Source organism: Pyrus communis, chromosome 8, assembly GCF_041283825.1.
Source record: "Pyrus communis isolate YQ-2024b chromosome 8, ASM4128382v1, whole genome shotgun sequence".
NCBI classification, from domain to species: domain Eukaryota; kingdom Viridiplantae; phylum Streptophyta; class Magnoliopsida; order Rosales; family Rosaceae; genus Pyrus; species Pyrus communis.
In genome coordinates this window covers 3,471,233-3,495,301 of record NC_142572.1, presented here as the reverse complement: position 1 = coordinate 3,495,301, position 24,069 = coordinate 3,471,233, and the positions used below count along the sequence as shown (strand labels likewise).

Below are 24,069 nucleotides of genomic sequence, written 5' to 3'. Positions count from 1 at the left end.
AGATAGAACCGGATTGGGTCAGGATTTTTCGGTTTGCGATTTCGGGAGAAAAATCTCAACCCACCATTTACCCCTTATCATTTTTCGAATTGACTTCTATGGTGTAAAAACGGTTGGTCATGCCATGTGACGAAGTCTGTTGGCAATGATGATCAAAATTGCAAGTTCCATTTTCCTTCCGTTAAAGTTTAAGGGCAAAAAGTTTTTTCAAACCCATTAATTTACTCAACCAATTATAAAGCAACAGATAAACATGAATTTTTTACTTTTGCTTTTTTCAGAACTAAATGGCAAAGGAAACCCTGACTTCCCCACCCTATCTTCTTCCCCCATCCTCTCTTATGATCTTACCACCGCCGTTAAACACAGACCCACCACCGTAGCCACTCCGTAACCATGTTTGCATGCTGTCTAGATCACGATCAATACTGAGGCAAAGAGACTTAACTTTTGAAGACATGGCCGTCGTAAAAGAAATGGCGGTCGAAAAAGAACTCTTCTACTCACTTGTATTCTTATGGTGATAGCCTCAGTGACGTAGAACATATTCTCTACGAGCAGGGAATTCATTTATATATACATACAATGGCAGCCAACTTTTATCTATCATGCAGGTTGATTGTTCATCTAACGCATCAAATCCCGATCGTGCTTTTTTTTTTTTTTTTGTTAAACGATGATTTTGTTAAATTAGATGTTAGGTTATGGAGCTGACAATCGTGTTTTGAGTAGCTATAAGTATGCTAGGTTTCAGAAGCGCGTTGAATGTACTTTCTCAATTATAGGATATCGTTTTTACACGTATGCAAACTCTAAAACTGATTTATATTTACAATATATTAATTCACCTTTATCATAACTAATTCAATAGAACGTTAACTAGTTATGGTTTGACTAAATATGCTCATGACAAAATCATTCTTTAATGATCACCGTGAGTTTTACACAATCTACATCTTATAAACATCTTCCAGCATTCATTTGAAAATTGAACTCCAAAAAATTATGCATGTATCAATACTGCATTAATTCACCCCGGAATCACAATATCCAAAATCATACCATATGATGCTATGATATATATACATTCCAAACAATTAACTGTTGATAAAAATCACACCTATCAGCAGAATCAAAACTATCATGGACACTCATATTTTCGACTTGCCCTTGAAAGTTCCCACAACCAGTGGCTTTGTCAAATGATCAGCTAGCATCAGTTTCGTATCAATGTGCTCAATTTGATAATCGATTATGTAACCTTATTGTATAACAATCATGTAAAAGATTAAGAAAATAACCAAGATTTCAAGTCCTTGGACAAGAAAATAGTCAACTTAATTCTCTTAAAAATGTTATACCCCGAAAACATTCATACATTTCTTTCTTTGGAAAAGCATATTGACATGTTCTTAGTTTTAAAAACCATAATTTACACAAGTTTACATTACAAAATCTTGCTAAGAAGTATTCCTGAAGGAGTGAAGGTTAGTGCAGAAAATATTATCATAAAAGACTATTGTTATGAGTGCAACAATCCTAAGAAGCCAAGAAACATTACGCAAAGAAGTCATCCATCATAAAATGATTATTTGGTCAAATACCAATTAACTAATCTTTAACTCAAAACTCAAGCGGCCATAAAAACAAGTTATTTAATATGCATGTTTATGTCAATTGAGAAAGAGACATAAATTGCCTTAATTCTTTACTATATAGCTATCACACAAAAGATAGAATAATGCTTTAATAAACTAATGCCCAAAACTTTGTAAACAATATGATTAGAATAGAATTTATACACTTATTGCAAATAAGTTAATGAGTGTGAAGCGCAATTTTTTTCACTAATTCTCTCAATTGGGCAAGCGCTCATTAATATATTCTTTCAAAGAATGTACTAAATGGTATTGCTTCATATATTCTACATAATAGAAAATATATCACCACCAACATAAAGTTGTCAAACTGAATTCCAACAATAAGTATACTTGTGACAGCCCATCCCGGACTTTTCGTACTGTAGGGGTGAAATGACGGTTTTGCCCCTAGTATGTTTGTTTCCTTGTGTGGTCGTTTTTGGGTTTTGGTTGGTTGATTTTGGACCACATACACACCCACACTCATTTCTCTCTCTCTGCCCTGTCCCGAGTCCCTCTCTCTCCCTTTCCTATCTTCTTCGTATGGACAACACCCAAAACCCTTGGAATCTTCACGGATCGATGAAACAAGCTACATATTTGTGCTCGTGAGGTCCTTAGGAGTTCAACCATACCTATTTCAGGTAAGGATACCTTCGTTTTCACGTTGAACCCGAGATGTTCAAATCGAGGTACTGTTCATGCACACGTTAATTCTTGTGTTTTTGGGAATTTGAAGCTTGTAGGAAGCTTGGTGAGGTCCTTAGGAGGCTCGGGGTGGTTCATTTGAAGGTTTTGGACGTCGGGATAGTGAGTTGCAGGTTTGGCCGGAGTTGGTGGTGTTTTCCAGGCGAGATTCCGGTGGTTTTAGTGCTTGAAAGTGGTATGAATTTGTTCCTCTTGTTGTAAGCTTCATTTTGGTACCAATTTTGTGAAATTTGGATGAAAAACGAGTGAGATATCAAGCTTTGAATTTTTCCCGGTTTTCCGGCGCCGGAGGATGACGGAATATTCCGTCAGTTTGGACGGAATATTCCTAACGACGTTAACGGAATCAGTTAGATTTAACGGAATATTCCTGACGGCGTTGATTGACGCCATCAGTGTGCCAGGCACGTGCCTGCTCGTGGGCGGCGCGTGTGGCCATGCCTTGGCCAGCGTGTGGGGACGCGTGCAATGTCGGAAAATTATTTTAAAAATATGGGGATGTTCATGAGGTAGAGTAGATCACGTTGATGTATTCATACACCCCATTTGAGCATTGTATGAGAAGTTATTTCGTAATGTTGGTTATGTGCTTTAAAATTTACGTTTTTTATAGTTGTTTCGCATATAGGTGAGACCTATCCCGAGGACGAGCGCGGTCACTCGAGGCAAGGGGGTTACGACCGTTCTACATACCAGTGAATGGGCTTTTGGTTTTCCGTATATACCTATATACTTGCGTTTTTCCCAGAAAGTGAAATGAAACGTTTATATGTTTTATATGCCATGCATTATGTTTGCCCGTTTAATTATGCATTATTAGTTGCATATATATATGTTTGGTGCTGCGGACGCACAGGTAAGTGCCAGGTAAGTTATGGTTTATGTTTATGTTTAGTAGTGATTTGAGATGCATAGAGAGCTCATAACCTGCACCCCCGGTGTTAGTGCTCCCGCCCAAAGTAGGGCACAGTCTTTCACGTGATGTTCACCTCCCGCACCACACGCCCATCTTGGATCCAAGTTAGGTGCACAGTTCTGTCGTACAGACCACTTTAGGTGGTTCCGACTCGTAGGTGACCCGCGATTATTCGCTCAGTCTTCACATGATCGTAGCACTTGAGCGTACTTATTTTACACCTAGTCCTGTCGTACAGACCACTTTAGGTGGTTCCGACTCGTGTGCAGGTGTAGTTAGTGAGTTGGAGATTTGAGCTCTAGATTCAGCCATACAGGTTACGTTAGGTGACTCCAGCTGACAGATTACATGACATTGTTTGGCATTACCTAAGTACTTGCATTTTATTTCGAGACATTTGTCACGGCATATTTCTGAGCATGATTTATATATATGTATATATTATATTTTTCTGGGAAGTATACAGGTTTTACGGCGAGGCGTTAGAACTTTATTTATGAAATGATTTTTGAAAAGCTTTGTTTTTACCCACTCACGCTTTCTGTTTTGCACCCCTCCAGGTTCTAGTTGGCTAGCACTTTTGGTGGCTCCCCAGAGGATTTTCTCGGCTTATCTGACAGATTATCACCAGTGTAGGACCACCTTTGGGTGTGTTTATTTAGTGTTGTTTCCCCCGGACTGTACTAGGTCTTTCGTGCTTTGAACTTTGTTTTCACACTTGCGCTTGCACATGTATGTTATTTACTTTGTGTATAGCTTGGTTTTTATTTATTCGTACTTTTATTATTATTTCTTAGTTTCCGCACTGTGCACATGGTTACGTCACTTCCACGTGACGGCCAGCATGCCCTGATCTCGATCGGGGTGTGTCAATACTTACTTTAGAATTTACTATAATTAATTCATAAGTTTGATTATTACCAAAAATATACAGGTCAAGCTAGATATACTAATCTTCATAGAATAAAAACATAGAGCCGTTTTAGGTAAAAAAAAATAATAATCTAAAATGACGTCTCAAAGGACCAACGTAATATGCCAGCATAATTGCCTATACTGGATCGGTTCATGCTTTGGCGAGCAAGCGCAACAACCTGCTTTTGGCTGACATTGAGTGGTATCATGGCGCAAGACGATTCCACATATCGAGATCGGAATGGGATCGGGTGTTTAAAAAAAAAAAAACGGCCCTTGCTTCTCTGCCAATTTGTAGAAACCTAGTAATATAGATACAACATGTCGAAGTATCTGACACGTCAAGATGTGGAGTGTCTATGCAACCTAGGCTTACATTATACTATTCACACACCCCTCAAGTTCCTTTTTTTACCATTTCAAGTAAAAAAGTAAATCAACAATGCACCATGATGATGAACTAGTACTCTTTTTCATTTTAAATGTTACTATATATGTGGCTACCACCCCGGGAGCGGCGGGTCTTGACTTCCATCTAAGTGGAGCCAATGATGCCACAGAGCAAAATGTTGACCGCGTTGCAGCTTATAGAAATTTCGTCGAAGCTCTCTGAGATGTATTGGCTAGTCCAAATGCACGAAGAGTATATGGATTTCGTGTGCTTCATGATGCATCAACGTTACAATATTGACAACGCTTCCTACAAGTCTGGGTTTTCAACTACAACAAAGATTTTACCATCGTAATTATTGATATTGTCAATGTTTATGTGATGAGATTCATCACCAGCAATGTATGTCAGAGTGGCGACGTACGTTGTCGGCGATGAATCCCATCATGTAAACATTGACAATAACAATTATCACAGTAGTGGCATCTTCGTTGTAGTTGAAAAGCGGACTTGTAAGAAGAGTTGTCGATATTGCAATGTTGATGCATCATGAAGCACAAAAAATATATGTACCCTGCACGTATCCAGACATACCAATACATCTCGAAGAGGTCTAATGAAATTTCTGTAAGCTGCAGCACAGTCATCATTATGGTCGATGGCATCATTGGTTCCACTTGGATGGAAGTCAAGACCCTTTGCTTCCGGGGTGGCAGCCATGTATACAACAACATTTAGAATGAAAAAAAGGAACTTAAGGAGGTGTAAGCTGGGAATAGTAAGTGTAAGCCTCCGAGTTTGAAAGTGGTTTGATTGCCACAAGGCTTTAAACCTATTTATATACCAAAAATCACCCCATAAATCCTAGTTTGCACGGACACTCCAAACCCCAAAGTGTCGGACACTTTGACACGTTGTATTACTAGGTTTCTACAAATTTTCGTAATTTTTTGCTATGTATTGTAATTATGGTGAATTTACTAGTAACCCATACACTTATAGGCAGTTATGCTGGCAAATTGCGTTGGTTTTTGAGACGTCATTTTAGATTTTTTTTTTTTTTACCTAAAACGACTATATATTTTTATTCTATAAAGATTAGTATATCTAGTTTGATCTGTATATTTTTTGTAACACCCTTAAACTGGAGAGAGAACAAGGAATTTAAGAGAACAGCAGGTAGTTATGGGAGATTGCTGGGAAAGTAGAAAATTCATTCATATGTTGTGGAAGAGATACATAGTTACAAACCACGTTTTTTTTTTTTAGCTTTTCCAATATATATATATATATATATAATTTTTTTTTTCTTGCCACTTAGTATTACGGTAATGATATTCTCTTCATTTGTAAGTGATAGATATTAGGTTCGATTCTCGCCAAAGGCGAATTTGAACCAAATATTGCTAGCCCATTATGAGACTAAGCCCACCCCCTCCCCTTTAGTGTAGATAATATCGTTTGTTCAAAAGAAACAAAAAATTTGTTTTTTTCATTTATTTTTGTGACAAAATTACCCTTGTTAATTTGTTTCTATTATTTTCTCTTAGTTGTAGAGATTTTTTTTTTTTTTTTTTTTTTTGTGTTAGAGTTGTTTTTGTTTAAAATTTTGGGTGGAGCCTCGGGTCACCAAAATTGATACATCCCAATCTGAAATGTTCACCCAGACATCCGAATTAAGTTGTGTTGGCTGCCCCCTAGAAGGTGACGAGGCCATAAAGTGATGGTGATGTGGAAAGGGTACTAATTTAAATAACTAATTCTAGAGTGCGCACGTGAGCAGGGTTGAACTCTTATCACACAAGTGATGTCAAAGCATAAGTAAATTGTAGTAAAAGATAAGGTAATAACATTAATACCAAATGCAGGAATCCTCGTACATGTCAACTTTTGCCAGCCATCCTTGTCGACACAAGAGCCTTGCCACTAAAAATCATGTAAGGGCGAAAAGCAAGGGTGAGTCACTATAAGAAAAATGGGCATGCACACTAAAAATTAATAGTGCCCTAAGAGGCTTAAGGGCACTAACATTTGTGCTCATAGATCAATAGCAACAATGAAGCAACTAAAATGTTATATGTGCCCTCTAGCAGCATCCCCTTTGATCATTGGGCCTAATATGTTGTTTTGTGTTCAAAGATGAGCACAAATAGCAGCCTATTTATTTGTTAATTCTGACAGGTTTGACACCAATTTAATTGATAGGGCACCATTTTGAAATCGTGCTCGATGCTATGTTTATTACAAAAAAATTTGAAAAAATTATGCATATGATTACATTAGATTTCACGCCCAATCGAACCATGAAACAGAAACCATTCTAACCATGAAACAACCATTGTAACCATTCTCACAAGCTTAACACGCGGAGTACTAGAAGTGTCTCACGCATCAACATGCGGAAGCATTAAAGAGGCAGGGTCCCACCCATGTGGGTGCTTGTCGACCTTGATGTTGAGCCAAATGGCTCTTATGGTCATGTACGACCTAGATTAAATGGACCAAGTGGTTGATCCAACGGGTGCCCCATTCAAACTTTTTTTTTTTTTTAATTTAAATTTATAAATTTATTGAATTCAACAACTAAAATCTAATATGATCAAATCCAACGGTAAATAAAAAGATGTAATGGTTCAAATTTAAATGCAACGACTAAAATAATAATAATAAATTATTTATACGTCTCTATCATGTATTTTATATTCTTCCATAGTGTTTCATGAGTTTCATAGTGTCGGTTTAGTGATTTTTCAATACCTGTCGAGATCTAAATATTTTTTGGTTAAAATGTTCATAAAATTAAATTAGGATAATCTACATAAGAAGCCAAGAAACATTAGGCAAAGAAGTCATCCATTGTAAAATGATTATTTGGTCAAAACCAATTAAGCAATCTTTAACTCAAAATTGCCTCAAAACTCAAGCGGCCATGAAATCAAGTCATTTAACATACATGTTTATGTCAAACATTTGAGCAAGAGATATAAACTGCCTTAATTCTTTATTGTAATAGATAGAATAATGCCTTAATAACTTAATGCCCAAAACTTTCTAAACAATATGATTTTATTTATTTATTTAGTACATCGATATTTTTACACTAAGGGGGATGAGGAGTTCAACTAAGCCACAAAATGGGTAGCCTAATTTGGTATCGAATTCGCCATCCACGAGATTTGAACCTAAAACCTCTCACTTCCAAGTGAAGAGGAATACCACCAGACTGTAGTACTGAATGACTTCTAAACATTATGATTAGTATAGAATTTATACACTTATTGCAAATAAGTTAATGAGTGTGAAGCCTAATTTTCTTTCACTAATTCCCTCACTTGGGCAAGCACTCATTAATATATTCTTTCAAAGAATGCACTAAATAATATTGCTTCATATTTTTGACATAATAGAAAATATATTAACTAACACACCCCAACCCATAATATCCACTAGGACTCCGAATTGAGCTGTGTTGGCCGACACCTGGAAGGTGACGAAGCCATAAAGTGTATTGATGTGGATGATGTGAATAAATTTAAACCTAAAAGTGTCTAAGTACAAGAGTGCGCGGTAAGTTGGTATGAACCCATTTCACACGTGATGACTGAGCATAAGTACAGTACAGTACAGTAAAATAGGGTGAGATTATACCATCGATGGTAATCGTCTACCCCAAGATTTGTCAATAATCCTCGTCGATACGAAAACTCTACTACTAGAACCTGGAGGGACAAAAAATAAGGGTGAGTGGGCTTGAAAATAAAGTTTTAATAAAAACCCTTTGAAAGTGTTATAACCCCTCGTCGTAAAATCCGTATAGCTTCTAGAAAATAATATTACTACGTAGGTATGAAAACCAATGCACAAGAGCAGCAAAAATTGAAGTATGCCAAGTCATAATATTTTAGCAATAATAAATGTAAGCCAGGTGTGAAACCAATATAAAATAGTATGCCAGTCGAAGTCACCTAACGTGACCTGTACGACTAGACTTGTAACTCATCAACATATGTCTGCACACGAGTCGGAGTCACCTAATGTGACTTATATGATAGGCTGTGTGTAAATAAGTACGCTCAAGTGTTATGATCACGTGAAAGCTGTGCGATAGATCACGGGTCACCTATGAGTCGGAACCACCTATTGTGGTTTGTACGATAGGCTAGCACCAAAACTTGGATCCAAGGTAAGCGTGTGGTGCAGGAGGTGAATAATCACGTGAAAGCTGTGCCCTGGCCTCGGGTAGGAGCACTAACACCGGGGTGCAGCATAATAAGCTCTAAGTGCATAAATACATAGCAATATGCAATGTAATAAGACCATTCACATGCTAACTCATCGGAAGCTTACCTGAGCCTCCACAGCATCAAATAGTATCATTCACAATTCATATTAATGCAACAATATAGTAATAAGCGGAATAGACATGGCATACAAGGTATAAATTCATTTAAAAACATTTTTTTGGAAATCGTAAAGCTTATATATATATATATATATATATATATATATAACAAATGCCCACTCACCTGAGGTCCGCTCTACAACTCCCTAACATGAATATCAAGACATCACGAACGATCGTCGCCTAGAACAAATATTCAGTCACGTCTTAAAATGCTTATCAATAGAACACGTAACTTAAATAAAACACATTCCCAAGGACGTTCTAAAATGATTTGAGACCCATTGACCAAAAGTCAGTCGTCGGTAGGGTCCACAACCCTACATAACTTGATTCGGAAGATCTGCATCACAGATTTCCGATCCGTAACCTCCAAAGATCCACATTATGCTTCTAAAACATCACACTAAAGTTTCATTATGATCCAACGGTTGGATCTTCGCCAATTGCAAGTGCAAGTGGCGATTAACGTTTTATTTTATGAACTTACAAATCCAATTCGGAAAGATCCGTACATCGGATTCCCGATTTGGAAGTTCCAATGATCCTCATATATTACGTACTATAATGTAGTAAAGTTTGGTGATGGTCCAACGGTCAGATTGTTGATTGCTATAATAATCAAGTGGCGATTCCTATCAAAACTATGCTCAAATGATGAGATTTCATCAATCTAACTTTACCTATGGAATTGGGATATCAAACTTAGCTTAGGAAGGTTAGGGGATGCCTCGGCCCACGCGCCGCCGTACACGGCGGTCGGCCGCCCTGACTCACTAGAAAAATCAAATATTTCTAAAAATTCTCAAACTTCACAAAAATGAAGATCTCAGTGAGTAGAGCAAGTTTTATACCTGTGGCTAAGTCCAATTTGACCGGGAAATGCCCCCAAATTGTCCTCGAACCTTTGAAAACCCTATAAAGGGTGTTTCTTCATTCGTCCTCAAATCCACTCCGACGCTCCAACCAATGATTGGGAATTGTTTCAGAGCTTAAGGGAAGTTGTTTGATGATGAGGGTCGATGGAATTGCATTCAGAAATGGCAATCGCCGCCTAGGAACTCACAAGATTGCCATCGAAGCCGATGGCTTCAAACTCCATGAAATAGGGCCCATTTCCTTCAATTTTGGGGTGAAACATGAAGGAGGAAGGTCGTGGAGTTGGTTATAGGTGGTTAGATAGCATGATTTGCTGGAAAAACCGACGAAAAACCGCCGAAGAAGACAGGAAAATTGGGTCGGGTCGGTAGGAGGAACCGGGTCAAGGGTGATCCAGTGCTCCTCCATTCTCTCCTTTCCCCTCATTTCTTCTCTCCCTCATCGGTCACTCTCTTCGTTCTCATCTTTCTAATTGGGTGTCTAGCCCTTCCTTTCTCTCCTTTATATTTCATCTCCACCGCCCATCTTTTCTTCCCTTTAATCTGGGCCACACACGTGGCTCTCCAGATTTTGCTCCAAAAATCTGGGGCACTCCAGAAAATATTTAAATGACTATTTTGTCCCTATTTTTACTCGCCCTTAACTTCTTCATTATAGCTCCAAATCATGTTCCGTTTGCGCTCAAGTACTCATATCGATGAGTAATATCCAAATATGCCAAAAAAAGGATTTTTCGTGACATGACAAGATGGTCAACAAAAGTCAATGCCTTGAAGGCATTTATATAAATTCACATTTAAAAATTATAATGATTGTAATTTTTTGGGACGGGTCGTTACATCAACACCAACATAAAGTTGTCAAATAGAATTCCCAACAATAAGTATACTTACTTTAGAATTTACTATTGATTAATTCATAAGTTTGATTATAACCAAAAATATACAGATGAAACTAGATATACTAATCTTCAAAGAATAGAAATATAGAGCCATTTTAGGTAAAAAAATAATAATCTAAAATCACTTCTCAAAAGACCAACGCAAGTATAACCTCCCTATAAGTGCATGAGTTACTAGTAAATTCACCATAATTACAATACATGGTAAAAAATTACAAAAAACTTATGGATAGGTGTTTTGGCATGCGACAATCAAATTTTTTTTACCATTTCAAGTAAAAAAGCAAAATCAACAATGCACCATGATGATGAAACTGGTACCTTTTTTTCATTCTAAATGTTACTATATACATAGCCAACACCCCGGGAGCGAAGGGTCTTGACTTCCATTTAAGTGGAGCCAATGATACCCACCGACCATAATGTTGACCGTGCTGAAGCTTACAGAAATTTATCAAAGCTAATTGAAGAGCTACAATGAAATTTCTATAAGCTACAGCAGGTCATGATTATAGTCGGTGGTATCATTAGCTCCACTTAGATGGAAGTCAAGACCCTCCGCTCCCGGGATGGTGGGCATGTATATAGTAACATTTAGAATGAAAAAGAGTACCAGTTTCATCATCATGGTGCATTGTTGATTTACGTTTTTATATGCCATGTATATCTATTAGGTTTCTACAAATTTTCGTAATTATTTGCCATGTGTTGTATTTATGGTGAATTTACTAGTAACACATGCACTTTTAGGCAGTTATGTTGGCATATTGCGTTGTCTTTTGAGACGCCATTTTAGATTATTAATTTTTACCTTAAATGACTCTATATTTTTATTCTATGAAGATTAGTTTATCTAGTTTGATCTGTATATTTTTGGTAACACCCTTAAAATGGAGAGGGAGTTAACAAAGAATTTGAGAAAACAGTCAGGTAGCTGTGGGAGGTTGCTGGGAAACTGGAGAATTCATTCATATAGTGTGCAAGAGATACACAGTTACAAACCACGTTTATTTTATTAGCTTTCCAATACTTGTTTTTAAAATCTTAGTTTTTTTTTCATTTATTTTTGTGACAAAATTACCTTTGTTAATTTGTTTCTATTCTTTTCTTTTAGTTGTAGATTTTTTTTTTTAAATTTTGGGTGGAGCCTCGAGTCACCAAAATTGACACACTTCGATTTGAAATGTCCGTCTGGACACCCGAATCAAGTTGTGCTGGCCACCATCTAGAAGGTGACGAAACCATAAAGCGATGGTGATGTGGAAAGGCTACTAATTTAAACCTAAAATACCTAACTCTAGAGTGCGCAGTGAGCGAAGTTGAACTCTTATCACACAAGCGATATCACAGTATAAGTAAATTACAGTAAAAGATAAGGTAAGAACATTTATACCAAATGGAGGAATCCTCCTACATGTCAACTTTTGCCAATAATCCTTGTTGACACAAAAGCTCTACCACTAAAAATCCTGCAAGGGTGAAAAACAGGGGTGAGTCGCTACAAGAAAAATGGACACTACACGCGAAATTTAATTGTGCCCTATGAGGCTCTAGGGCACCAACATATGTGCCTATAGACAAATAGCAACAGTGCGGCAACTAAAATGTTACATTTGCCCTCTATCGGCGTGCCCTTTGATCATTGGGCATAATATGTTGTTTTGTGCTAAAAATGAGCAGAAATAGCAGCCTATTTGTGCGTTAATTCTGATAGGTCTTGCACCAATTTAATTGATAGGGCACCATTTTGAAATCGTGCTCAATGGCGTGTTAACTAAAAAAAAAATTGAAAAAGTTATGCACATAATTATATTGGATTTCACACTCAGTCTAACCATGAAACAAAAACCATTCTAATCATGAAACAACCATTGTAACCATTCTCACAAGCTTAAATGGACAAATTCATTCTTCAAAATCATCCATAAAACCAACTCTAACCTTTGGAGTAAGTCTTAAAATTTACCTTCTATTTCTCCCCAATTTCCTTCTAACCTTTGAGCCAATTTGGGGTTATGGGTTAGAAGTTAAAATTGGGCCAAATACCGGCCAGAAAAGTGGGCTGGGTTGGTAGAGGAATTCCCAAATGCATGTGAACACGCCTAACTTTTGCCCAGCGCGGAGCACCAGATGCGCCTCGCGCCTCACGCCTCAACACGAAGAGGCATTAAAAAGGCAAGTTCCTACCCACGTGGGTGCTTATTGGCACTGATGCTGAGCCAAATGGCTCTTATGGTCATGTACAATCTAGATTAAATGGAACATTGGTTGATCCATTCATTAAATCCAACAGTTGGAATTTAATATGACCAAATTCAACGGTAAAAAAAAATCTAACGGTTCAAATTTAAATCCAACAACTAAAATAATAATAAAAAATTATTTTTTCATCTCTATCATGTATTTTATATTCTTTCATAGTGCTTCATGAGTATGTTGTCAGTTTAGTAATTTTTCAATATTTATCGGAATCTAAATATTTTTAGGTCAAAATGTTCATAAAATTAAATTAGAATAGTTTACAAATTTTTTTTTTAAAATTACTTTAAAAAAAATTATTTTAAATTTATTCTTTAATATTTTAGAGCTAAATATTTAACCCAAAAGAAATTAGAGCAGAAAAACTGTTTCTGGATTAAAACATAAATTTTCTAGACTAAAAATTTTAGGTTTTAACTGAGTCTTAAAGATGCTCTAAAAATATAAAATTTGCTTGAAATGTTTACACTAATGCAAACAAAATCTAAAAAAAAAAAAAAAATTGAAGTAAAGAAAACAACCAACATTTTTGGACAACATCTTCCTCACAAGCGAACTGATAATAACAGAGTTATTTTCACTAATAAAGTGAACACACAGTGACACAAGAAGATCAGTTCACTTTACCTTCTGAGCTCGGATCTGCAGAGGAAGAAGCTGGAGAGATGTTTGAAAGTGTTGGTCTGCGTTTTCAGCTTGGCCGTGGATGTTTGAAAGGGTTTAAAACTAAATTGGTTCTGTGCTTTGGGTTCGAGTTTATAGCAATGGTGGCTGAGAAATGGAGAAATGATGACTGAGTAAGGTAGTGAGTAGGTAGACAGAGAGAGAGACGTGAGGTAATGGGTGAGAAAGGGCTTGAAAGTATTAAATCAGTCACCCACGCAAATTTTTACACTTCACACCCTAGGTAGGTAGAGTGAGTAGGTAGGGAGGGAGAGACGTGAGGTGGTGGTAGAGAAAGAGTATTAAATCAGTCACCCCATGCGTCTTCGAATTTTGAATTGCGTAATTTTTACAAAGTTTTGAACATAATTTCTTTGTTATAATTCAGAATTAAGTTTTGTTTGTGATCACGTGTTTGTGTCATAAGGTACTATGAAAATATGTGTGAGTGTCTTTGGGTCAAGCCCAATCAATAATTAACTAAGCACGAGGTTAAATTGATAAAATATTAACAGAGACGTCTATTTGTCCACTTGCTTAACAAACCCAACGAATAAGTCATCGATATTATAGTCTGCAGCTCGCAATATCGACAACTCATTGTTGTCTCAATAAACAAGTAATGGAATCATGAGAGTTAAACTACTATTCTACCCCTTATTGGAAAAAGTGTATAAATCGCACGATTTATGCTCCTTTCGTGCTCACGTGTTCCCAAGGACACGTACTACCTAAAAAGATGAAAAAAAGAGACAACGAGTGACAAGAACAAAAATGTCCAAGTAGGAACTCCGTGTAAATTCCCATATAGCCCGATATGTGTATTTTTGAAAATTTCCTAATATGTGTATTTTTAAAAATTCAGAGAGTCGAGGAATAGGATATGATTAAATTTGTTAGTGTAGGGGAAAATGAAAATGACAACATAAATAAATTTGAACTGAAACTTACAGCATGTTTACATATAGAAAAGTAAACCATCAACTTATACTCGACTTATCGTCTCTTTAGTGTTAATCCAGTTGATGAATGAGAACAATTAGTCACAACTCACGAGGTTGTGGGATAGGATGGAGGGGCTGAGATGAATCTTTGGGGATGAATCAGATGAAGCAATTAGGTTGGAGATAGAGATAGAGAGAGAGGGATTGAGGAGAGAGTTGGGTTCCTGTCTTCCTCCAATTTTACATGCTCGAGTCTCAATGCCATTCCTCCTCCTCTTCCTTTCTTAGTTTGTTCTTCTTCTTGCTATCTAAATTTTATTTGAATCAAGCTTTTGGGATTGAAATTCTGGAAACAAAGATTTGAAGTTTGCTTCGACCGCCCTGGTTCATAACTACCACACGCACACCTGGCAGCTTGGCCTCCGCCCATGTAGATAAACGTGGCTCATAAGGAGCTAGTGTAAATTGGCAATGCTATGGAGACAAAATTTTTTAAAATCTAGATCCTCGTCGGATCTTCTTTGTGAGGATTTCGAAGATTCGTGAATTCTATCCGTTCATCATATATCGTGTGGTCAGAAATCATTTTATATATTTTTATTTAAAATTAAATACAAACAGTACCTGACAAAAACTGACCGCACGATATACGATAAACAGACATGATTTACAGATCCCCAGAATCTTCACCAAAAGGATTTGGAGAGGATCCTGTTGGAAATTTTAATCCAAAATGTGTAAACAAATGACGTGATAATTGATTAAATTATTATTTAAGTCTTTGGACAAGAAAGCAGTCAACTTAATTCTCTTAAAAATGTTATACCTTGAAAACATCTCAAACCATTCATACATTCCTCTCTTTGGAAAAGAATATTGACTTGTTATGAGTTGTAAGAACCATAATTTACACAATCCAATTCCCAAAGTCTTTAACTCAAAATAAGTCAAAATAAGTCCTAACATTAGGCAAATAAGTCATCCATCGTAAAATGATTATTTGGTCAAAACCAATTAAGCAATCTTTAACTCAAAATTGCCTCAAAATTAACTCAAGCGGCCGTGAAAACAAGTCATTTAACATGCATGTTTATGTCAAACTTTTGAGCAAAAGACATAAACTACCTTAATGTTCATTCAGATTTAATGCCTTTTAAAATTTAATAATATACCTTTTAATATAAATGTTAACTATAGTTAAGAATTTAGACACGTGGCAGCCTTAAAGGAGGGTGGTGAGCATCCATCAGAGTTAATAGTGGTGAGCAAAAATGCTCTCATTATAAGAAATCATAGTTAAATCTTAACACGTGTCAAATTTTGATTGAGTAGTAGTGCCATTAGGCATTGTTAATGGCACATTGACCGCTATACAAGTTTTTCTCCACCATGAGAGCATAATTAGCAATTTTTCCACCACATAGGTCAATTCAAAATGAGGAATGCTAGCTATATCCCCACTTGCCGACCCCTACTTGCCTTTTTCACTTAATGGATATCATGTGGACTTATCTTACACTCAAATCCGTGTATTAATTATGTTTAAAACTTCTCTCCTCTTTTCACTAATGCCCATATTAAATCTCACATGTCAACCAAATCATTAAATTGTCTTTGAAAAATCTAATTATTTTAATTATTACTATTATTTTTTATTATTCTCATTTTTATTTTATTTTTCTTCCCTTATGATTTTAGGCTCCCGTACTGGACTGCAAGATTTTTGGAGATGACATTTCTTTTGATAAAGCATATACCACAAATAAATAAATAAAATGCCTTTTGCTCCTTTTATCATTTACAGTTTATTTTGCATGAATGTGCACTACTTGCGACGAAACTACTCCAACATTAATTTGGTTTGATGGAAACAATGGGTGGAAAACCTCCTTCTGCAATATTAATTGATCAAGATAAGCCATGAAGGCTGTCATTGCAAAGGTTTTTCCAAATGTGCGACATAAGTTTGTTTAAAGAAAATATTAATAATTAAAAGCCAGAAAGAGCTTAAAACCAAAACGAAAAAAAAAAAAGAGAAGAGAGTCTGAAAAATGAATCTTGTATTAAATAAATATTAATAATTAAAATAATTAGATTTGTCAAATTTGATATATAATCTAAAGATTTATTGACATATGGGATTTACTTAGGTACAATTAATACATATATTTAAGTACAAGATAAGTCCGCGTACCATTCATTGAGAGGGAAAGGCAAGTAGAAAAAGGTAGCTAGCATTTCCCGTTCAAAATTAGTATCTTACCCTGTGGACCATGAAAAAAGTTTGGCCAACAAAAGTTTGACTAAGACCTACTCCAATTCTTGAAGTAAAATTCAAATTTTAGGTTCTAACTTACCCCAACTTGCTCCAACCCTTGGGGCAAAGATGAGTTTTAACCTAAAACTCATTTTTAGGGCGAATTTAGCCCATGATTCCCCCTGAGTTTGTAGGGCTGACTCATCATATAGGTGTAACTTGTTTTAGTTTTATATTCATAAATTTATTGAATTCAATGACTAAAATCTAATATTATTAAATCCAATGGTAAAAAAGAGAGCTAACAATCGAAATTTAAATTCAACTGCTAAAGTAATTAAAAAAATTATTTTATGTGTTTCATATTCTTTGATTGTGTTCCACGAGTTTCATGGTATCAGTTTAGTAATTTTTTGATACGTATTGGAATCTAAATATTTTTTGTTTAAAATGTTCATAAATTAAATTAGAATAGTCTACATAATTTTATTTTTTTTAATAAAAAGGTTACTTTAAGAAAAAAATTATTCTAAATTCATTTTTTAATAATTTCAGGTTAAAATTTTGAACCAGAAGGTTGAAGAAGAAAAAACCAAGGTTAGAAATGATCTAATGAACGAGATTAATAATCAACGGTCAATTTTAATTTCAAATTTCAAATTTGTGACCAGTAAAAGGAAAAGAGACGGAGATTTCAAACCCTCAAACGGTCGATTAATTTCAGATTTCAAATTTGTGTAGCAGTGAAAGGAAGCGCATACTGAAATCTCTCTCTCTCTTTCTCTCTCTAATGGCAGAGGCACAGCCCACCGATTCCCACGCCGAATTCCCTGGTTCTTGGTCTTGCAACGTTCTTGGCCCTGAAACACACCCCAAACCGGTCGACAATGGCGATGACGACGAAGACTCGACCATCTCTGCGCTCTGTGTGCCCGGTTCGAGATTGGTCCGAACCGGGCTTGTTCACTCAACTTGTTCAGGTTTGTAACAACCGCAATTCCCTCATTTCTTGGAACAAATCCAACAAATTGACCAAATTTGTAGAATTAGGGTGTAAAAATCTTGCATTTGGTTGTAGTTGGTATTTGTTTCATGGTGTATAACTTAACACTGATCTGTCTCTTTTATCAGATAGCATTGTGTTGTTTGTGAACGCCGGAGGGGAGGCCGTAAAAGAAAATATAAATCCCGGGCTTCGAGTGGAGCCCGACGGATTTTTCCAAGGAGGGGATGTTCTAAGAACTAATGAGACCATTGACGGCAGCGATGTGCCATCGGTTTATCAATCTGCTCGGTTTGGGGATTTTTCATACCGGTTTGAGAACCTATCTCCCGGAGAGTACTTTGTGGATCTTCACTTTGCGGAAATTGTATACACGAATGGTCCGAAGGGAATGAGAGTGTTTGATGTCTTCATGCAGGAAGAGAAGGCAAGTAAATTTAATTAAAGAAGCTTGCTAACATGTTTCTTGGGTACATCAAGTTTGATTTGTTGTGCATAATTTCGTTGACTAGTAATTTCTGAAACTGGTTTGTTTTTCGGTGTGTGAAAATAGCAGGTTCTATCGGGAATTGATATCTATTCTATCGTTGGAGCTAATAAGGCGCTACAGTTGGTAGATGTTGCAGTTTCGGTGGGGGAGGATGGGGCAATTTTGATAAGGTTTGATGGAGTTAATGGAAGTCCAATTGTTGGGGGAATTTGTATAAAGCGGGCAGCTTCATTACCTGGTATATTCATATTTCTACTTTTAGCTGGCTATATGAGATATATCTGAACGTTACTTACTCTCCAGACTCATGCCTTGTGGTATGTAAATTGAATGCAGCATCAAAGATGAAACTTGGACATCTTGTATGTAACAATTGTGCTGCTGAGATAGAAATTTCATCTGCTCAGGTTAGATTTAGCTTCAAATGGATATTAGAAGATTGGAATACTTGGCGTTTTGCTTACATTGCCTCTGAATCAAATTACAGGACAAATATATAAGGTTGGAATTTACAACCAAGTATGAAAAGAAGATAGAGGATCTAAAGAGACAGTTCCAACTCAAGACAGATGAATGCCATGAGGCCTGGATGTCACTGACATCTGCAAACAAACAGTTACAGAACATCACCATGGAACTTGATAACAAGTTGTATGAAAGTCATTGCTTAGGTAAGGCAAGATTGAACTAGAAAATAGAGTGTTGAATACTTCCCTTTGATTATCATCAGGGAGCTAGGGTCGATCCGATGAAATTTTAGAACACTTATATGCTGGAAGACAGATAGTCTTATGATTATCATAAATTCCCTTTCAGATCAAGCTAGAGAAGAAGCGGCAGCAAAATTGAGAGATATTTCTACTAGATATGAGCATGATAAGGGCTTGTGGACCGCAGTTGCTGACAATTTAGAAAGTAAAGTCAAGGTAGGTACACTATTTTCATTTATTCCTTGCAAATTTATGTAGTGGCCCATTTGGTAGGTAGAACTGAAAATGAATGATCTCTCGATCCATTTGCAGTTGATGAAGGAAGACTATGCTCAACTCCATTCTGAAGTGCACAAATTTACTGATGTTATTCCAGAATTCAACAATATGGTATCTGCAATTCAAGCAATGGGTAAGTTTGTATCAGTGTTAAATATGATGTCTCTGAAAAGATATATCTAATTAAACTATTCATATTGCAGTTACACAGTCTGATGAACTTAAGCTTAAGTTCAATGAGGAGCAGGCAAAGAGGAAAATACTTTATAACCAAATGCAGGAGGCAAAAGGTATAGTATTTTCCTCATTTCTTCTATAACCAATACTTTATAACCAAATGTCAGTAGTGGTGAGTCGAATTGGTCCTGCCCTTACCTTGAACTGTATATTTCAGGGAACATTCGGGTGTTTTGTCGGTGTCGCCCGTTGAGGAAAGAGGAGTCATTAGCTGGGCATGCAACAGTTGTAAAATTTGATGCAGCTAAGGATGGAGAGCTTGGGATACTTACTAGTGGCTCCACTAAAAAGATATTCAGATTTGACAGAGTTTACACACCAGAGGATGATCAAGGTATCGTGTACTATATACCACCGTGAAAAGTTTCTACCTTACAAATTACTTAACCTTGTGTAATTCCTTTTAACGTTTGATATTGGGGCACTGGTCAGTCAATGATTTTTACATGCATGATAATATGTTGACTTAAAGTTTTGTCTTGTATAGTTGATGTATTTGCAGATGCTTCACCAATGATAACCTCAGTGTTAGATGGTTATAATGTTTGCATATTTGCCTATGGGCAAACGGGGACTGGAAAGACTTTCACGATGGAAGGTTCTGAGAACAACCGAGGGGTCAATTACAGGACCTTGGAACAGTTGTTTAAAACCGCTGAGGAAAGGAAAGAAATTTTTACATACGGCATATCTGTTAGTGTGCTTGAAGTCTACAATGAGCAAATCAGGGACTTGCTAGCAGCCTCTCCGACTTCGAAACGGTAAATTTTAACTCTAATACACTTTACTATGGAAACTAAGAGACATCACCTGACTAGCTAGAGTTTTCTTGCTAGCCATTAAAAATTAATGTAATGTAGATACAGCTTGGTTTGGTCATATAAGATTCAGCGGTTGTCTAGTTGACAAAAAGTTCTCTTTTCAATATAGATTGGAGATGAGGCAAGCTCCTGAAGGAGCTCATCACATACCTGGAATTGTTGAGGCCAAAGTTGAGAGCATTAAAGAGGTTTGGAATGTTCTGCAAGCTGGAAGCAGTGCAAGAGCAGTTGGATCAAATAATGTGAACGAGCATAGCAGCCGATCTCATTGGTAATAGACCTTAGTTTAATCTACATATATTGGTCTGATTTATTTTGATCCATGCAGAAAGAGGGTGTGCTTGTGTTGGCTTTTATAATATTACTTACAATATTTGTTGATGTTCTTCATTCCATCTTCTGTCAGCATACTCTGCATCATGGTAAAAGCCAAGAATTTGATCACTGGTGAGTCCACTATGAGCAAGCTTTGGCTTGTGGATTTGGCTGGCAGTGAGAGGCTAGCAAAAACAGAAGTTCAAGGGGAACGCCTTAAGGAAGCTCAAAACATCAATAGATCTTTGTCAGCTCTTGGGGATGTCATCTCTGCTTTGGCAACAAAAAAGAGCCACATTCCGTACAGGTTTGTTGTTATTTTTCTTTTATTCACACTTGTTTATCCCATATAAACTGATGTGTATGTTGGTGTTTGCAGGAATTCCAAGCTCACACATCTACTTCAAGACTCCTTGGGTAAGTATCCACAAAAAATTGAATGTTGCTTGCAGCTTGAATGCTCCATTATTACCAATGCGAGGATTAATATGTCAAAGATTGGCGTGTCAACTGATAATTGATAATAGGATTTTAAAACAAGCATCAAGTTGAATTGCTAAATTATTTAGAGATCAACGTGTGATATCATTTATCTCTTTTGGCATGTCACAGGTGGTGATGCTAAAACTCTAATGTTTGTCCAAATAAGCCCTTCTGAGCAGGATGTAAGTGAGACTATAAGTTCTCTGAACTTCGCAACACGGGTTCGAGGTGTCGAATTGGGTCCTGCAAGGAAGCAAATAGATACAGGCGAGGTTCAAAAGCTAAAACTAACAGTAAGTTCTGGGAGGGCCAAAGATGGTGCTTTACAAAAGTTAGAAGAGAACTTTCAACTAAAGCAGCAATTAACAGATGGCGGATTTTATTAATTTCCACTTTTTTATTTCTGTTTTGAAGCTTGACAAGCTAAAGCAAGAGTTGAAATCCAAAGATGATGATTTACATAAATTAGAAGAGAACTTTCAGAATCTAGAAGGTAAATCAAAACGAGAGTTCCAACTGTCTAGAAGTCGACAAGAAAAGATTAATGAACTTGAAGACCAGGTTGCTGTGAAGGCTGATGTGTGCAGACGACTGGAAAATCAGTTGTTGGAACTTTCAGATGAAGCAAATGGAAAGAGAGAATCGTGCTTGAATCTTCAGAAAAAGGTTGCTTGGCAGATAATTTATGTTAATTTCATGTTCTTTTGTTGTGCACAGTTTAATTGTGCTGGCTAACATATTGCTTCTGTTTTCCTAAAGGTCAAAGAGCTTGAGGACAAGTTGAAAGAACGGGAACGTGCAGACTCCATGATTCTTCAAAACAAGGTATGTGAAGTGAAATCTACCTAAAACTATAATTTTGATGTAGCTGTTTTCTCTGACAACTCTTGTCACTCGCACGAATATCATAGACTCAAAAAGTCTTTTATGTTCTGCGACCTTCATTTGATAGAACACTTAACTACACCACTTGCATATTGTGGGAATGGAAGCTCTAATCACACCTGTAATGTAATGGCAGCACTCTGTGTCCTGTAATGCGAGTTACACAAGTTGTAGAACTTCTTAGTCATCTTCACTTTTTGAAGAATCAACTGTAGCTCTGGCTGAACTATTGGTTATCATTAACTTAAAAATCAGTTTCTGTGTCAGATGCTAGACGAGTATGAATTTCACTAAACAAAAGATGCTGACTGACACCTGTGTTTAACAGAGGTTTGGGCTCTTGTAAATCTGTTGAGTTTTGACTTTGTTCTCATGCTACACAGGTCAAGGACCTTGAGAACAAGTTAAAAGAAAGAACGCAAGAGTATGAGCACAATTCGGCTGTAGTTCAGCGGAAGGTAATTCTCAAAAATTTCAAGGGTACATTTCATTATATTTCTCTAATGTCACAATGCAAATTATCAAAAATGCTTCCAGGTCTTTCATCGCTCTTTTTCTCTGTCAATTTCAAGCCAGCCTAAAATTCGGGTGCAATATACTTATAAAATTTCACAGACAAGTTTATCCAGCAAAATGATCTTGCTCTTCTAGACTACTTACTTTTGTAGCTAAATGGATAAGCCCCACATTTTTATTCACTGTTCTACATTCACTGTTCTACTGTTATCGTTTCGCTTATTTGCGGTGATACGTATCATATGTAGATACTCATAATGGATAGGTACTTCGGCATAATGTGGATATGCACTAGATGTGCACTAGGCTTTGATTTATTTATGTGTATAGTCTGATGTGTACTAGTTGGAACAGCATAGTTGCTGAATATTGTTCATATTCGGGGGTTCAATGCTATAGTTGTGTTCGACCAAAAAATGCTACTACATCTGCAAATTGACCACATTTTTAATTTATTGATTTTTGTTGTGGCAGGTTCAAGAACTCGAGAAAAGGCTGATAACGGAGGAAATCAACAAGGGATCTCTGCAACTGAAGGTTCCTATTATGAATTTCATTCTGCAATTAAAAGTGCTTGACAGATTGATATACTAGTGAGTAATCCTATCCTCCTAAAATATTGCCAGGTTAAAGAGCTTGAAGAGAAGTTGAGACAGAAGGAACAAGAACATGTAATATCGACATTTTGTGGCGACAAGTCAGGTGCCACAACCCCCAATGGCAGAAAATCCTGGTCGAGAAGAGAGACCATTGGCGACATAGACCCCTTGAGGCTAAGTAACTTGAGCTATAGTAACCAGATGACAAGCCAGGAGTCTGTCCTACTCAAGGGAACCGACTCCCTCCGCGAGCTGAAGAGACGAAGAGAGTTGCACAGCAAAGGTCATGAGAATGTGATGTTGCCAGCTACTTTGGCTGATAGGAGGATGTCATCAGCCGAATCCAGCACTGACAAGTCAGGCGACCAAAAAGCACTGTCCAGGATCACAAGAAGTTTAACAAAACCGGCAACCACTGGTCAAAAAGCAGGCCCTTCGAACCCGAGCAACAAAAACCATAGAGATCAGGTTCCAGGTTCCAGGTCAAGGATTTGGTTAAGATAAAAGCCAAGGCATCCTCAGAAATGTTCCATGACAATACATCAGTTTTCTTGTCTACTTTTCTATCGCTTTTACCACTGAATCATCGGAGAATATTCTGACATCCTCCAGATGTTTGAGATGTTATAGTAAATGTTTGAGACTAATAGAGAATGTAAATCTGTACCACTGAGTTACAAAGATTGATGGATTGTTGCACAATCAATTGTCCGAGAAATCTTTGGAATGGAAGTTGTGTTTTTTCTCTGTTCATAACCCTAAAACTAAAGAGAACAGGAGACTTTCCACCTTTCGAGGTGACTTTTGATATTCGATAGATCATTTATAAATCATCTTTGCAAAAAATCAAACAAAT

The 24,069-nt window shown here is 36.8% G+C and overlaps 1 protein-coding gene and 1 long non-coding RNA gene across 2 annotated transcripts; one reads left to right on the top strand and one right to left on the bottom strand.

Annotated features, from left to right (window-relative positions):
- Positions 1–1,233: 1,233 nt before the first annotated feature.
- On the bottom strand, positions 1,234–13,898 carry LOC148694619 (uncharacterized). The gene is made up of 3 exons (XR_015965227.1): positions 13,639–13,898; positions 12,146–12,221; positions 1,234–6,496 (listed from the first exon to the last, which is right to left on the bottom strand). It is a non-coding gene; the product is annotated as an uncharacterized LOC148694619 (long non-coding RNA).
- Positions 13,899–17,576: 3,678 nt separating this feature from the next.
- Positions 17,577–23,958, top strand: LOC137717332 (kinesin-like protein KIN-14R). The gene is made up of 19 exons (XM_068456650.2): positions 17,577–17,855; positions 18,007–18,305; positions 18,435–18,606; positions 18,705–18,775; positions 18,856–19,039; positions 19,185–19,294; positions 19,391–19,490; positions 19,561–19,647; positions 19,752–19,928; positions 20,082–20,355; positions 20,525–20,686; positions 20,822–21,037; positions 21,110–21,147; positions 21,343–21,506; positions 21,628–21,879; positions 21,973–22,038; positions 22,482–22,556; positions 23,089–23,151; positions 23,241–23,958. The coding sequence occupies exons 1-19, from the start codon at positions 17,666–17,668 to the stop codon at positions 23,715–23,717; spliced, it is 3,177 nt and encodes a 1,058-aa protein (XP_068312751.2). The 5' UTR covers positions 17,577–17,665; the 3' UTR covers positions 23,718–23,958.
- Positions 23,959–24,069: the final 111 nt, after the last annotated feature.